Below are 15,750 nucleotides of genomic sequence, written 5' to 3'. Positions count from 1 at the left end.
CCTCCCCCAGGGTCCCTATACATCCCTACGGACTCCCCCAGGGCCCCTATAGACCCCCCCCTCAGGGTCCCTATAGACCCCTATAGACTCCCCCAGTGACCCTATAGGCCCCTATAGACTCCTCCAGGGCCCCTATACACCCCCCATAGCCTCCCCCAGGGCCCCTATAGACCCCCCCCCCTCAGGGTCCCTATAGACCCCTATAGCCTCCCCCAGTGACCCTATAGGCCCCTATAGACTCCCCCAGGGCCCCTATACACCCCCACAGCCTCCCCCAGGGTCCCTATACAACCTGACGGACTCCCCCAGGGCCCCTGTAGACCCCCCCACTGCCCCTATAGACCCCTACAGACTCCCCCAGGGCCCCTATAGATGCCTATAGCAGCCCATTAGCCCGCTAAGGATCCCCCAGAGCCCCCCCAAAACTGACTATGGGACCCTATAGACCATCTATAACTCCCCCCGAGCTCCTCTGTGATGCCCTACAGGCCTCTATACGTCCCTTCTAGACCCCTTATGTGCCTCCGTAGACCCTTACAGGCCCATACAGGCTCCTATAGGTTCCCTATACCCTTACAAACCAATATAGCGCCTTCTATATCCCTTAAGCCCCCCATAGACCCTTACACCCTCCTATGGGCTCTGATAAACTCCGTACAGACTCCTATAGGTTCCCTATAGACCTTTACAAACCCATATAGACCCTATGCCCCCCCCAGCGGCCCTATAAACCCCCTTATGGGTATATAAACAGCTATTATATAGCATAATCTAAATAAGCACCCCCACCCCCTTTATGGGCTCCTATACGCCCCTATAGACCCCCTACAGGCTCCTATTACCCCCTATAGACCCTCTACAGGCTCCTATAAGCCCCTATACACCCCCTTAAGGGCTCCTATAGGACCCTATAGACCCCCTAAATGCAACTATAAACCCCCTTATGGATTCTTATAAGCCCCTATAGACCCCCTACAGGACCCTATAAACACCCTTATGGACTCCTATAGGCTCCTATAGACCCCCTGCAGGCTCCTATAAGCCCCTATAGACCCTCTTATGGGCTCATATAGTCCTCTATAGACCCCTACAGGCTCCTGTAACCCCCTATAAACCCTTCTATGGGCTCCTATAGCCCCTATAGACCCCCCTACAGGCTCCTAAGTCCCTATAAACACCCTTATGGACTCCTATAGGCCCCTACAGGCTGCAATAAGCCCCTATAAGCCCCCTTATGGACTCCTATAGGCTCCTAAAGATCCCCTACAGGCTCCTATAAGCCCCTCTAGACGCCCTTATGGGCTCCAATAGGCCCCTATAGACCCCCTATAAGCCCCCTTATGGGATCCTATAGGCCCCTATAAACCCCTACAGGCTACTATAAGCCCCAATACATCTCCTTATGGTATTCTATAGGCCCCTATAGACCCCCTACGGGCTCCTATAGACCCCCTTATATCCTCCTATAGGCCCTGATAGATCCCCTACAGGCTCCTATAAGCCCCTATAAACCCCCCTTATGGGCTCCTATAGGCTCCTATAGACCCTATACAGGCTCCTGTAAGTCCCTATAAACCCCTCTATGGGTCCCTACAGGCTCCAATAAGACCATATATGCCCCCTTATGGGCTCCTATAGACCCGCTACAGTCTCCTAGAAGCCCCTCTATGGACTCCTATAGACCCCTACAGGCTACTAAAAGCCCCTATAAACCCCCTTATGTCCTCCTATAGGCCCCGATAGATCCCCTACAGGCTCCTATAAGCCCCTATAAACCCCCTTATGGGCTCCTATAGGTGCCTGCACACCCGGGGAGCTCCTATAGCCGCTATAATCCCTTCCAAAGGCTCCCCTGAGCTCCTCTCTGGGCTCCTATAAGTCCCTATAGCCCCCAGCAGGCTCCATTTGCCCCTACAGAGGCCCCTATAGCCCCTATAAAGGCCCCTATAGACCCCATAGAGGCGCCTATAGGCCGTCCCGCCGGGGCTCTGCTGCCCCCTAGCGGCCGAGGAGGGAGACAGGGACCGTGGAGGACCGGGGGGGGCGGGGGGGGCATAGATTTGGGGGGACCCAGGGGTCTGGGGGGGCACCCTATAGATTTGGGGCACCCTATAGATTGGGGGGGACTCATAGATTTGGGGGGGACCCAGGCATTTGGGTGGGGGCACCCCATGGATTTGGGGGTCCCAGGAGTTTTGGGGTGGACACCCTATAGATTTGGGGCACCCTATAGATCTGGGAAACCCAGGGGTCTGGGGGGGGGCACCCTATAGATTTGGGGCACCCTATAGATTTGGGGCACCCAGGGTTCGGGGGGGGCACCCCATAGGTTTGGGGCACCCTATAGATTTGGGGGGTCCGGGGGGGTCACCCCATAGGTTTGGGGCACCCTATAGATTTGGGGGGTCCGGGGGGGGCACCCCATAGGTTTGGGGCACCCTATAGATTTGGGGGGTCCCACGCGCTGGGGGGGGGGGGGGGGGGGTCACCCGAGCGTACGGAAACGGGAACTTTATTGAGCCGATACAAAACCCCCCGACTCGTTAAAAGCCACCAAAAGGCCCCAAAAATCAACCCCCCTCCCCTCCCCCACCCCCCAAAAGGGGACCCCAGGGGTCCGGGCTGAGCCCCCCCCCCCCCCCGCCAAATCCCGCCTGAGACCGGACACAACTCATTACACCAGCGCTGCGGGGGGGGGGGGGGGGGTGGCGTTCCCAGTGCTCCCAGTACCACCCCCCCCCAGCCCCAAACTGGTCCAAGGCCCGCTCTCCCAGTAAGACCATACTGGGAGGTGGCGCCTGGCCCCGTAACGGGGTGAAATCCGGGGAAAACGGGCAAAAAAACAAAAAGGGGGGGGGGAGGGGCGGCGCTAGGAGTCGTAGTCTTCATCGTCCTCTTCCTCGGGGGCGCGGGGGGGGGCGGGGGCCGGGGGGAGCCCCCCTCCCCCCCCCGGGAGTCCCCCCGGGAGGGCGGGGGGTCCCAGCGGCGCGAAGGGGACCCCGGGGCTGCGGGGGGGGGGGGCGGAGGGGAGGGGGGAGGGGGGGTCAGGGCAGCCTGGGGGGGTCCCCGCTTCACCCCCCCCCAGGGGACCCAGGCATCTCGGTGCCCCCCCCCCCCCCCAAAAAAAAGGGTCCCAGGGGTTTAGGGGTGCCCCCCCCCCGCTTTGGGGGTCCCGGGGGTTTAGGGGTGCCCCCCCCCCCCGTTTTGGGGGTCCCGGGCCGGTACCTGGTGAAATTGAGGGGGGCCCGGGTCTGGGGGGGCTGCGGCGCCTCCTCCTCCCCGTCGCTGTCGCTGTCCTCAGAGTCCTCCTGGGGGGGAGGGGACATGGTGGCACCCAGGGGACCCCCCACCCCCAAAGGGGCCCCCCGAACTCCCCCACCCCCCCCAGGGACCCCCCACCCTCAGGGCACCCAGGCACCAGGACCCCCAAAGGGGGCACCCAGGGGTCCGGGACACCCCCCACCCCCAAGGAGACCCCCCCTAAAGGGGCACCCAGGGGTCTGGGGACCCTGCCCCACCCCAAAGGGACCCCCCAACCCCCCCAGGGACCCCCAAACCCCCAGGGACCCCCCACCCTCAGGGCACCCAGGCACCAGGATCCCCAAAGGGGGCACCCAGGGGTCTGGGACCCCCCCCCAAGGGGACCCCCCCCAAGGGGCACCCAGGGGTCTGGGACCCCCCACCCCCAAAGGGACCCCCCCAAGGGGCACCCAGGGGTCTGGGACCCCCACCCCCAAAGGGACCCCCCAAGGGGCACCCAGGGGTCTGGGACCCCCCCCCAAGGGGACCCCCCCAAGGGGCACCCAGGGGTCTGGGATCCCCCCCCCCCCCAAGGGGACCCCCCCAAAGGGGCACCCAGGGGTCTGGGACCCCCACCCCCAAAGGGACCCCCCAAGGGGCACCCAGGGATCTGGGACCCCCCACCCCCAAAGGGACCCCCCCCAAGGGGCACCCAGGGGTCTGGGACCCCCCCCCAAGGGGCCCCCCACCTCCTGCTCCGAGTCCGTCCCCGACTGCTTGGGGTCCTTCCCCTTCGCCCCGGGCCCCCCGTTCTTCCGGCCGCCGCCCGGGCGCCGCCCCCTGCAGCGGAACCCCGCCCCCGTCAGGGACCCCCCCACAGGGACCCCCCACAGGGACCCCAACCCCCCCAACCGGGACCCCCCCCCCCATCAGGGACCCCCCCGTCAGGGACCCCCCCCCCCCATCAGGGACCCCACGGCTCTGGGGCCACCCCCCCCCCATCAGGGACCCCCCATGAGGGGACCCCAACCCCCCCATCAGGGACCCCCCCCCCCATCAGGGCCCCCCCTGCCCCCCACACCCCCCCCCCACCCCCAGGGGACCCAGGCGTCCTGGGGGGGGGGAGGGGTGTGACACCAGGGATTCGGGGGGGCACCAGGGATTGGGGGGGCACCCAGGGATTGAGGGGGGCACCAGGGATTTGGGGGGCACCCAGGGATTGGGGGGCACCAGGGATTGGAGGGGGCACCTGGGGGTTTGGGGGCACCCAGGGATTTGGGGGGGCACCCAAGGATTGGGGGACCCAAGGATTTGGGGGTCCCCAGGGATTTGGGGGGCACCAGGGATTGGGGGGCACCCAGGGGTTTTGGGGGGCCCCAGGGGTTTGGGGGGGCACCCGGGGATTCGGGGGGCACCCGGGGGTTTGGGGGGCACCCGGGGATTTGGGGGGGCACCAGGGATTGGGGGGGGCACCCAGGGATTGCGGGGGGACCCAAGGATTTGGGGGGGCACCAGGGATTTGGGGGGCACCCGGGGGTTTGGGGGGCACCCGGGGGTTTGGGGGGGCACCAGGGATTGGGGGGGCACCCAGGGATTTGGGGGCCCCCTCGGGGTTTGGGGGGCCCCAGGGGTTTGGGGGGCACCCAGGGGTTTTGGGGGGCCCCAGGGGTTTAGGGGGGCACCCGGGGATTCGGGGGGCACCCAGGGGTTTGGGGGGCACCCGGGGATTGGGGGGGGGCCCCAGGGATTTGGGGGGGCACCAGGGATTGCGGGGGGCCCCCTCGGGGTTTGGGGGGCCCCAGGGATTGGGGGGGCCCCCTCGGGGTTTGGGGGGCACCCGGGGATTGGGGGGGGGGGGGCCCTAGGGATTTGGGGGGGGCACCAGGGATTGCGGGGGGCCCCCCGGGGTTTGGGGGTGGCTCCCAGGGCTTTGGGGGCCCCCCCAGGGATTTGGGGGCCCCCCCCCGGGGTTTGGGGGTCCCCGGCGCACCGGCGGGGCCCGCGCTCGCCCTCGCCGTGGGGCTCCTCGCCCTCGGGCTGCTGCATGTCGGGCACGGCGGCCACCAGGTCCTTCAGGAAGTCGAACTGCTGCTCCAGCTCGATGCACTGCTTCCTGCGGGGGCGGGGCCTCAGGCGGGGTACGCCCACCCGGGGCCACGCCCACACAGACCCACCCCGGGCCACGCCCGCCCAGGCCACGCCCCTCGCCCCTACGCCCCAGCCCCCCATTTTCTGCCCTAAGGCAGTGGGGAAACTGAGGCAGGGAGGGCGGAGGGGACCCCTCCCCACCCCCACGGAGCACCCAGGGGACCCCTCCCCACCCCCGCAGGGCACCCAGGGGACCCCTCCCCACCCCCACGGAGCACCCAGGGGACCCCTCCCCACCCCCGCAGGGCACCCAGGGGACCCCCACCCACCCCAGAGGGCACCAGGGGACCCCCACCCACCCCAGGGGACCCCCAGGGACCCTTTCCCAACCCCAAAGGGCACCCAGGGGACCCTTGCCCCCCGAGGGCACCCAGGGGACCCCCACCCCCCGAGAGCCCCCAGGGGACCCTGACCCATCCCCAGAGGGCACCCAGGAGCCCCCCAAGGACCCCCACCCCCCCCAGAGGGCACCCAGGGACCCCCACCCCCCGAGTGCACCCAGAGCCCCCCAGGGACCCCCACCCCCCCCAGAGGGCACCCAGGGACCCCCAGGGACCCTTCCCCAACCCCAAAGGGCACCCAGGGGACCCCCACTCCCCCGAGGGCCCCCAGGGGACCCTGCCCCCCCAGGGGACCCCCAGGGGACCCTGCCCCCCCCGGGGGACCCTTGCCCCCCCCGAGGGCCCCCAGGGGACCCCCCAGGGGACCCTGCCCCCCCGGGGGACCCCCCCAGGGGCCCCTGCCCCCCCCGGGGGGCCCCCCGGCGCCCCCCGCGCTCACAGGTGGGAGGTGGTCATGGTCTTGGCGTTGCGGGACTGGGTGACGTGGCACGCCTTGCGCAGCAGCGACTCCAGGAAGAGCTCCAGCGCCCGCGCTGCGCCGCTAAGGACCCCCACGCGCCGGGGGGGGGCCCCCCCCACCCCCACCCCCACCCCCACCCCCGGGACCCAGGGCCACCCAAGGGGGGGGACACGACACCCAGGCGGCCGGGGTGGGGGGGGTCTGGGGGGTCCCAGGGGTCTGGGGGGGACCCTGGAGGGCACCCAAGAATCCAGGGTGGGGGTCCCAGGCACCCCGGGATGGGGTGGGGGGACCCCAGTGTCTGGGGTGGGGGGGGCCGGGGGGTCCCGGGCACCCTGGGACGGGTGGGGGGCGCCCAGGAGTCCAGGGTGGGTGGGGAGACGCTGGGGGGCACCCAGGTGCCTGGGGTGGGGGGGATTTGGGGGGTCCCAGGCACCCTGGGGTGGGGGTGGGGGTCCGAGGCACCCCGGGGTGGGGGATGGGGGTCCCAGGTGCCCGGGGTGGGGGATGGGGGGTCCCAGGCGCCTCAGGGTGGGGGATGGGGGGTCTCACGCGCCCCGGGCGGGGGATGGGGGGTCCCAGGCGCCCCAGGGTGGGGGATGGGGGGTCCCAGGTGCCCCGGGTGGGGGATGGGGGGTCCCAGGCGCCTCAGGGTGGGGGATGGGGGGTCCCAGGTGCCCCGGGTGGGGGATAGGGGGTCCCAGGCGCCCCGGGCGGGGGATGGGGGGGTCCCAGGCGCCCCAGGGTGGGGGATGGGGGGTCCCAGGCGCCCCGGGCGGGGGATGGGGGGGTCCCAGGCACCCCAGGGTGGGGGATGGGGGGGTCCCAGGCACCCCAGGGTGGGGGCGGGGGCCCCGGGAGGATACAGATGATGACGGGGACGGCGGCCGCCACCTTCCCGATCTCCTCATCCGTCTGCATGATCTTCTTGATCCGCGCCTGCGGGCGGGGGGAAACTGAGGCACGGCCACGCTCCTCCCCCTCCGGAAGCCACGCCTCCCCCCCACGGGCCACGCCCACACTTCACCGCGAGGCCCCGCCCCCAGCCCCACCTCCTCACCTGGGGCCGGGGGGATGCCCTCGCTCCCCCTGCACTGGCTGTGCCCACAGACCACGCCCCTCTCAAGCCCCACCCCTACACAAGACCACACCCCCCAGCTCCACCCCCTCGCCTGGGCCTGGATTGAGGGATGCGGCTGAGCCCCGCCCACCCCCACAAGCCCTGCCCCTTCCAGCAAACCCCACCCCTTCCCCACAAACCCCTCCTACCCCCACAAACCCCGCCCATTACCTACAAACCCCACCCACCCCTCACAACCCCCGCCCACCCAAGCCCCACCCCACCCCTCAAACCCCGCCCCTTCCCCACAATCCCCTCCTACTCCCTCAAGCCCTGCCCACCCCAAGCCCCGCCCCTCAAACCCCGCCCCTCCCCCACACTCTCCTCCGACCCCCCCAAACCCCGCCCCTTCCCTGCAAACCCCGCCCACCCCCACAAGCCCCGCCCCTTCCCCCCAGTCCTCTCCCACCCCCTCATCCCCCGCCCACCCCTCACAACCCCCGCTCACCCCAAACCCCGCCCCTTCCCCGAGGCCACGCCTCCCCGGCGGGACCCCCCCTGCAGGCCCCACCCCCCAGGAAGCCCCGCCCCTCCCCGTTGCCATGGCGATGCCCCCCCCCCCCCCGGCCCGGGCCCTCTCCGCTCACCGGCGGGAACCGCGCGTTGTATTTTTTCTTCTTGCTCGGCATCGCCGCGGCCCCGGCGCCGCTGGGCCCCGCTCAGGCCCGGCCCCGGCCCCGCTGGGCCCCTCCCGGCCGCCCCCGGCCCCGGCCCCGGCCCCGCTGGGCCCCTCCCGGCCGCCTCCGCCGCCGCCGCCGCCGCCGCCGCCTCCGGCCCGGGCCCGCTCCGCTCCGCCGCCGCCGGCCGCTCGCCACGCCCCTTCCGGGACGAAGCCGCGCCTCTTCCGGGAGAAGCTCCGCCCGCCCGCCCCCTCGGCGCGCACCGCTGGAGACCGCCCCTTCCGGCTTCCCCCGCCTCCTGCCGGGCCACGCCCCCCACCCAAACCACGCCCCCCGGAGCCCAAACTACGCTTCCGCATCGCAAACCACGCCCCCACTGCCCAGACCCCGCCCCCGCAGCTGAGACCCCGCCTCTTCAGCCCAAACCACGCTTCCGCATCGCAAACCACACCCCCCGCAGCCCAGACTCCGCCCCTCCCTCGCTCATACCCCGCCCCCGCAGCCCGAACCCCCGCCCCTCCCTCGCCCAGACCCCGCTTCCCCGGCGCTGGCCACGCCCCCCCGCGCTGTCAATCAAAGGTCGGTGGCCTTGGACCGTTTATTGGGGCGACCAGCGGGGTGGGGGAGGGGCGGGGTGGGGGAGGGGCTTCCCCTCCCCCCAAAGGCACTTCGGTTCGGGGGGGAGGGGTTAATGCCGGCGGGGGGGAGGGGCGGCTGTGCTCCCATTGGCCGCAGCACCCCCAGGGAGGCGGGGTGAAGGGGCAGCGGCCAATAGGAAGGGGGGGAGGACCCCTGGGGACTCCCAGTCATGCCCAGTAGCTCCCACTGGTCCCTCAGGACACTCCCAGTAGCTCCCAGTAACTCCCAGTCATGCCCAGTAGCTCCCACTGGTCCCTCGGGACACTCCCAGTTGCCCCCAGTAACTCCCAGCCATGCCCAGTAGCTCCCACTGGTCCCTCGGGACACTCCCAGTAGCTCCCAGTTGCCCCCAGTCCCACTTAAGACCCCCCCATCAGCTTCCAGTGACCCCCAGTAGCCACCCAGTTGCCTCCCAGTAGCTCCTTAGGACTGCTCCGTTCCACCTAAAAGCCTCCCAGTGACTCCCAGTAGCCCACCAGTGCCCCCTAGAAGCCTCCCAGGGACTCCCAGTAGCCACCCAATTCCCCCTAAAAGCCTCCCAGTAGCCCCCCAGCTCCCCCCAGAAGCCTCCCAGTGACTCCCAGTAGCCTCCCAGTACCTCCTAAAAGCCTAGCAGTGCCTCCCAGTAACCCCTAGAAGCCTCCCAGTAGCCGCCCAGCTCCCCCAGTGCCCCCTAGAAGGCTCCCAGTAGCCCCCCAGCCACCGTAGAAGCCTCCCAGTGACTCCCAGTAGCCCCCAGAAGCCTCCCAGTAGCCCCCCAGCTCCCCCTAAAAGCCTCCCAGTAGCCCCCCAGCCCCCCTAAAGCCTCCCAGTAGCCCCCCAGTAGCCCCTAGAAGCCTCCCAGTAGCCCCCCAGCCCCTGTAGAAACCTCCCAGTGACTCCCAGTAGCCCCTAGAAGCCTCCCAGTAGCCCCCCAGCCACCGTAGAAGCCTCCCAGTGACTCCCAGTAGCCCCCAGAAGCCTCCCAGTAGCCCCCCAGCTCCCCCTAAAAGCCTCCCAGTAGCCCCCCAGCCCCCACAGAAGCCTCCCAGTGACTCCCAGTAGCCCCCAGAAGCCTCCCAGTAGCCCCCCAGCTCCCCCTAAAAGCCTCCCAGTAGCCCCCCAGCCCCCGTAGAAGCCTCCCAGTGACTCCCAGTAGCTCCCCAGCCCCCCTAGAAGCCTCCCAGTCCCCTCAGAAGCCTCCCAGTAGCCCCCCCCAGTCCCTCCCAGTTAGGAGGAGGGGAACTGGCTGAGGAAGGTGCTGAAGTCCAGGTCGCCCAGGGAAGGCAGCGAATCCTCGGGGGGGGCCCCCACCCCCAAATCGGGGCCCCCCCCCAACTGGGGACCCCCCCCCAACTGGGGACCCCCCCCAATTTCGGGGCCCCCCCCCGGGGCCTGACTCTGCACCAAGCGCGCGATGGCTTCGGGGTACGACATCAGCATGGGGGGGGCCCCGAAATCTTGGGGGGGCCCCCCAAAATCAGACCCCCCCCCTCTAAAATCCGGCCCCGCCCCCCGAAATCCGAGCCCCCTCCCCCAAAATCGGCCCCCCTCCCCCAAAATCGGCCCCAGCCCCCCCAAAATCGGCCCCCCTCCCCCAAAATCGGCCCCAGCCCCCCCAAATCGGCCCCCCTCCCCCAAAATCAGACCCTGCCCCCCCCAAATCGGCCCCCCTCCCCCGAAATCCGACCCCGCCCCCCCAAAATGGCCGCCCCCCCTCCCAACTCGGGGGGGGGGGTCCCCAAAAGCCGGGGGGAGGTCGGGGGGCCCCAGCAAACGCTGGACGTCGGCGGGGTTGATGGTGTCGAGGGGGGGGAAGGGGGGGTCCCCCAAAAGCGCCCCGAAATCCAAAGTGGGGGGAGGGGCGGCCCCCCCCGCCCCCCCCCCCCCGCCCGGGGGGGCCCCCTCCTCGAACTGCAGCTGCAGCAGGGCCTCGGCCAGCGGCTCCGCTTCGGGGGGGGGGGGCCCCCAAAAGCCCCCCTGCCCCCCGAAAGGGAAGGGGGAGGAGGAGGGGGCGGGGCTGGGGGCAGAGCTGGGGGGGGGGGGGAGGGGTGAGAGGGGGCTCGACCCCCCCTTGCCCCATTTACCCCCCTTCGCCCCCCAATTTGCCCCCACCCCCCCATTTGCCCCCCATTTGCCTCCCCCACCCCTTATTTGCCCCAATTTGCCCCCACCCCCCTTCGCCCCCCCAATTTGCCCCCACCCCCATTTGCCCCCCATTTGCCTCCCCCACCCCTTATTTGCCCCAATTTGCCCCCACCCCCCTTCGCCCCCCAATTTGCCCCCACCCCCCCATTTGCCCCCCCATTTGCCTCCCCCACCCCTTATTTGCCCCCCAATTTAACCCCACCCCCCATTTGCCCCCAACCCCCCATTTGCCCCCCTATTTCCCCCTCATTTACCCCCCACCCCCATTTGCCCCCCCATTTGCCCCCCCATTTGCCCCCATTTACCCCCCACCCCCATTTGCCCCCCAATTGCCCCCATTTACCCCCACCCCCCATTTGCCCCCCCCCATTTGCCCCCCAGGGCTCACCCGCGGCGGGGGGGCTGGGGGGCCGGGGGGGCCGCGCGGGCACCGCGATGCGCCGGGGGGCCGGGGCTCGGGGGGCGCCGGGCCTGGGGGGGGAGGGGCACCGTCAGGGACCCCGATATCCCCGGGGACCCCCAAGACCCCCCGGGGACCCCAATCCCCCCCCCCCAGCACCCCAATCCCCCCCCCAGCACCCCAAGACCCCCCTGGGACCCCCCCAGCACCCCAAGACCCCCCGGGGACCCCAATCCCCCCCCAGCACCCCAATCCCCCCCGGGACCCCAATACCCCCTGGGACCCCCCAGCACCCCAAGACCCCCCGGGGACCCCAATCCCCCCCCCCAGCACCCCAAGACCCCCCCAGGGACCCCCCAGCACCCCAAGACCCCCGGGGACCCCAAGACCCCTCAGGACCCCCCCCAGCACCCCAATACCCCCCAGTGCCCCCCCCCGGGGACCCCAATACCCCCAGGACCCCCCTTGCCCCCCCCCCCCCCCCCCCCCAGTGCTCCCAGTCCCCCCCAGTGCCCCCAGTGCCGCACCGGGCAGGGGGCTGCGCTGGACGAAGGAGCGGAAGGTCTCGCGGGTGCGCTTGCGCTTCTCCTCAATGCACTGCAGGTCCCCTGCACCAGTCACACCAGTTACCTCCCAGTCACCTCCAGTCACCTCCCAGTCACCTCCCAGGACCCCCCCGTCACCTCCCAGTAACACCCCGACACCTCCCACTAACACCCGGTGATCCTCCAGTCACTTCCCCATCGCTCCCAGTCACCTCCCGTCACCCCCAGTCACACCAGTTACCTTCCAGTCACACCAGTTACCTCCCAGTCACCTCCAGTCACCTCCCAGTCACCTCCCAGGACTCCCCCGTCACCTCCCAGTAACACCCCGACACCTCCCACTAACACCCGGTGATCCTCCAGTCACTTCCCCATCGCTCCCAGTCACCTCCCGTCACCCCCAGTCACACCAGTTACCTTCCAGTCACACCAGTTACCTCCCAGTCACCTCCAGTCACCTCCCAGTCACCTCCCAGTCACCTCCCAGGACCCCCCCGTCACCTCCCAGTAACACCCCGACACCTCCCACTAACACCCAGTGATCCTCCAGTCACTTCCCCATCGCTCCCAGTCACCTCCCGTCACCCTCAGTCACACCAGTTACCTTCCAGTCACACCAGTTACCTCCCAGTCACCTCCAGTTACCTCTAGTCATCCTCAGTCACACCAGTTACCTTCCAGTTACCTTCCAGTCACACTCACTCACGTCCTAGTAACACCCAGTCACCCCCACTCATCCCCAGTCACACCAGTCACCTCCCAGTCACCCTCGCTCACGTCCCAGTAACACCCAGTGAACCCCCAGTGCCACCAGTTACCTCCCAGCTACCTCTCCGTCGCCCCCAGTGACCTCCCAGTCACCCCCCAATAACCCCCAGTCACACTGGAGACCCCAGGGCCCCCGGAGCACCCAAAGCCCCCCCAGAGCCCCCTAAGGCCCCCCAGAGCCCCCCCGAGCCCCCTGAGCCCCCCAGGAGCCCCCTAGGAGCCCCCCAAGGCCCCCAGGAGCCCCCCAGGAGCCCCCTGAGCCCCCCAAGCCCCCCAGGAGCCCCCTGAGCCCCCCAGGAGCCCCCTAAGGAGCCCCCCAAGGCCCCCAGGAGCCCCCGAGCCCCCCAGGAGCCCCCCATGAGCACCCCTAAGCCCCCCAAGCCCCCTGAGCCCCCCAAGACCTCCCCAGGCCCCCCCAGGACCCCCCAGCCCCCCCGGACCCCTCCCAGCCCCCTATAGAGCCCCCCAGAGCCCCCCAGCCCTATAGAACCCCCCAGCCCCCTATAGAGCCCCCCAGAGCCCCCCAGACCCCTATAGAGCCCTCCAGACCCCTATAGAGCCCCCCCAGACCCCCTGCAGCCCGTCCCAGATCCCTATAGATCCCTCCCGACCCCTATAGAGCCCCCCAGAGCCCTATAGAACCCCCAGCCCCCTATAGAGCCCCCAGAGCCCCCCCAGAGCCCTATAGAGCCCCCCAGCCCCCTATAGACCCCCCCAGAGCCCCCCAGACCCCTATAGAGCCCTCCAGACCCCTATAGAGCCCCCCCAGACCCCCTGTAGCCCGTCCCAGATCCCTATAGATCCCTCCCGACCCCTATAGAGCCCCCCAGAGCCCTATAGAACCCCCAGCCCCCTATAGAGCCCCCCAGAGCCCCCCCCAGAGCCCTATAGAGCCCCCCAGCCCCCTATAGAGCCCCCAGAGCCCCCCAGACCCCTATAGAGCCCTCCAGACCCCTATAGAGCCCCCCAGACCCCCTGTAGCCCGTCCCAGATCCCTATAGATCCCTCCCGACCCCTATAGAGCCCCCAGAGCCCTATAGAGCCCCCCAGCCCCCTATAGAGCCCCCCCCGCCCCCTACAGAGCCCCCAGAGCCCCCCAGCCCCCTATAGAGCCCCCCAGAGCCCTATAGAGCCCCCCCCAGCCCCCTACAGAGCCCCCAGAGCCCCCCAGCCCCCTATAGAGCCCCCCAGAGCCCTATAGAGCCCCCCCCGCCCCCTATAGAGCCCCCCCGCCCCCTACAGAGCCCCCCCGCCCCCTATAGGTACCGTGGTGGGGCAGGTAGCGGAAGTCCATGGGCTGGCTGCGCTGGCGGTCGGAGGGGCGCTGGAGCTGCATGCGGACGGTGACGGGGCGGCGCAGCGCCGCCTCGCGGAAGGGCGGGGTGCGGAAGACGATGGCGACCTGGCGGTGGACGTCGGCCTGCGCGAAGGAGCCCTTGGCCTCCCAGCCCTCCGCCGAGAAGCGCACCTCGATGTCCTCTGCGGGGGGGGACAGGGGGATGGGGGGGGCACCGGGGGGGGGGTGGAGTGGGGGGGGGGGCAGCCGGGGGGGGCGGCACCCAGGGTGGGGGGGATGGGGGGGGCACCGGGGGGGGGGGGCACCTGGGGGGGGCAGCCGGGGTGGGGGGGATGGGGTGGGCGATGGGGGGGACACACAGACACAGGGGTGGGGGACACACATGGGGGGATGGGATGGGGGGGCACCCAGGGTGGGGGGGGATGAGGGGGGGATGGGGGGGGCAGCCGGGGGGGCACCTGGGGGGGGGGCAGCCGGGGGGGGGCACCCAGGGTGGGGGGGATGGGGGGGGCAGCCGGGGGGGACGGGATGGGGGAGGGCACCTGGGGGGGGGGGGGCACCTGGGGGGGCACCCGGGGGGACACATGGGGGGGATGGACACGGGGGGGAGGGGCACCCAGGGTGGGGGGATGGGGGGCACCCAGAGGTCTGGGGGGCTCCCAGGGGTTCGGGGGGGCCCCCGGGGTTTGGGGGGACCCCAGGGGTTTGGGGGGCCCCCAGGGGTTGGGGGGAGCCCCCAGGGGTTGGGGGGCCCCAGGGGTTCAGGGGGGCCCTCGGGGTTTGGGGGGCCCCAGGGGTTGGGGGAGCCCCCAGGGGTTTGGGGGCCCCAGGGGTTCGGGGGGAGCCCCCAGGGGTTTGGGGGGGCCCCCCAGGGGTTTGGGGGGCCCTCGGGGTTTGGGGGGACCCCAGGGGTTTGGGGGCCCCCGGGGGTTCGGGGGGGCCCTCGGGGTTTGGGGGGCCCCAGGGGTTGGGGGGCCCCAGGGGTTCGGGGGGAGCCCCCAGGGGTTTGGGGGGCCCTCGGGGTTTGGGGGGCCCCCAGCGGGTTGGGGGGGCCCCCGGGGGTTCGGGGGGGGGCCCTCGGGGGTTGGGGGGGCCCCAGCGGTGGGGGGGGCCCCAGGGGTTCGGGGGGAGCCCCCAGGGGCTTGGGGGGCCCCCAGGGGTTTGGGGGGCCCTCGGGGTTTGGGGGGCCCCAGGGGTTTGGGGGGGGCCCTCGGGGTTTGGGGGGACCCCAGGGGTTTGGGGGGGCCCCCAGGGGTTCGGGGGGGGGCCCTCGGGGTTTGGGGGGGCCCCCAGGGGTTGGGGGGGCCCCAGGGGTTTGGGGGGCCCCCGGGGGTTGGGGGGGGCCCCGGGGGGGCGCTGACCTTTCTGGACCTTGTCGCAGAGCAGGAAGACCTCGTCGCCCCCCCGGCAGCTCCCCGAGTTGCGATTCACCCGGCAGATGCGCAGCTCCGCCGTGCTGGGCGCCCCTGGGGGCGGGGCCACGGGGTCACGGGGTCACGGGGGGGCACGGGGGGTCACGGGGGCACGGGGGGTCACGGGGGTCACGGGGGTCACGGGGTCAGGGAGAGGCATGAGGGCATGGAGGGCACAGGGGGTCGGGGGGGGCATAGGGGGTCACGGGGGGTCACAGGGGGTCATGGGGGTCATGAGGGGTCACAGGGGGCACAGGGGGTCATGGGGGCACGGGGGGTCATGGGGAGGCACAGGGCCATGGGGTCACAGGGGTCACAGGGGTCACAGGGCCATGGGGGCACAAGGTCACAGGGGTCACAGGGGCACACGGGGCCACGGGGCGGGGACGTGGTCACAGGGCGTTGGGGGGCTCTATAGGGGTCGGGGGGCGATGGGGGGGCGATGGGGGCTATAGGGGTCTGGGGGGCTCTATAGGGGTCTGGGGGGCTCTATAGGGGCCTGGGGGGATCTATAGGGATCTGGGACGGGCTACAGGGGGTCTGGGGGGCTCTATAGGGGTCTGGGGGGATCTATAGGGGTCTGGGGGGACTCTGGGGGGCTCTATAGGGGTCTGGGGGGATCTATAGGGGTCT

General features: G+C 70.7%; 2 protein-coding genes across 4 annotated transcripts in view; both read right to left on the bottom strand.

Moving 5' to 3' along the window:
• The window catches only part of RELA (RELA proto-oncogene, NF-kB subunit), a 59,687-nt gene that overhangs the window by 39,193 nt on the left and 4,744 nt on the right, over nucleotides 1–15,750 (bottom strand). For 2 of the 3 annotated variants that reach the window (XM_087773013.1, XM_087773012.1), the window contains 4 exons: nucleotides 15,067–15,171; nucleotides 13,675–13,887; nucleotides 11,623–11,703; nucleotides 11,098–11,166 (listed from right to left, as the gene is read on the bottom strand). In XM_087773013.1, the coding sequence (XP_087629139.1) occupies nucleotides 11,098–11,166; nucleotides 11,623–11,703; nucleotides 13,675–13,887; nucleotides 15,067–15,171 (468 nt within the window). Of the gene's footprint in view, nucleotides 1–8,509; nucleotides 10,610–11,097; nucleotides 11,167–11,622; nucleotides 11,704–13,674; nucleotides 13,888–15,066; nucleotides 15,172–15,750 lie in introns of those variants that run through there. The other variant, XM_087773014.1, reaches the window with a different exon arrangement.
• On the bottom strand, nucleotides 2,656–8,117 carry DRAP1 (DR1 associated protein 1). The gene is made up of 7 exons (XM_087773030.1): nucleotides 7,897–8,117; nucleotides 7,056–7,128; nucleotides 6,169–6,262; nucleotides 5,231–5,353; nucleotides 3,990–4,080; nucleotides 3,226–3,308; nucleotides 2,656–3,005 (listed from the first exon to the last, which is right to left on the bottom strand). The coding sequence occupies exons 1-7, from the start codon at nucleotides 7,936–7,938 to the stop codon at nucleotides 2,870–2,872; spliced, it is 642 nt and encodes a 213-aa protein (XP_087629156.1). The 5' UTR covers nucleotides 7,939–8,117; the 3' UTR covers nucleotides 2,656–2,869.

The sequence above is a fragment of the Nipponia nippon genome, unplaced genomic scaffold, assembly GCF_047370975.1.
Source record: "Nipponia nippon isolate SJK-2023a ecotype South Korea unplaced genomic scaffold, ASM4737097v1 scaffold_38, whole genome shotgun sequence".
Classification (NCBI taxonomy): domain Eukaryota; kingdom Metazoa; phylum Chordata; class Aves; order Pelecaniformes; family Threskiornithidae; genus Nipponia; species Nipponia nippon.
This window is presented reverse-complemented; position numbering and strand designations above follow the sequence as displayed.

Bases quoted from the DNA above. Each gene is read 5' to 3' on its own strand.
- DRAP1 (XM_087773030.1), bottom strand. From the start codon at position 7,938: ATGCCGAGCAAGAAGAAAAAATACAACGCGCGGTTCCCGCCG. The intron at 5,354-6,168 runs GTGAGCGCGGGG...CCGCCCCCGCAG, and splicing joins ACCATGACCACCTCCCACCT to GAAGCAGTGCATCGAGCTGG. The intron at 3,309-3,989 runs GTGGGGGGCCCC...CCTCCCCCCCAG, and splicing joins GGACGGACTCGGAGCAGGAG to GAGGACTCTGAGGACAGCGA.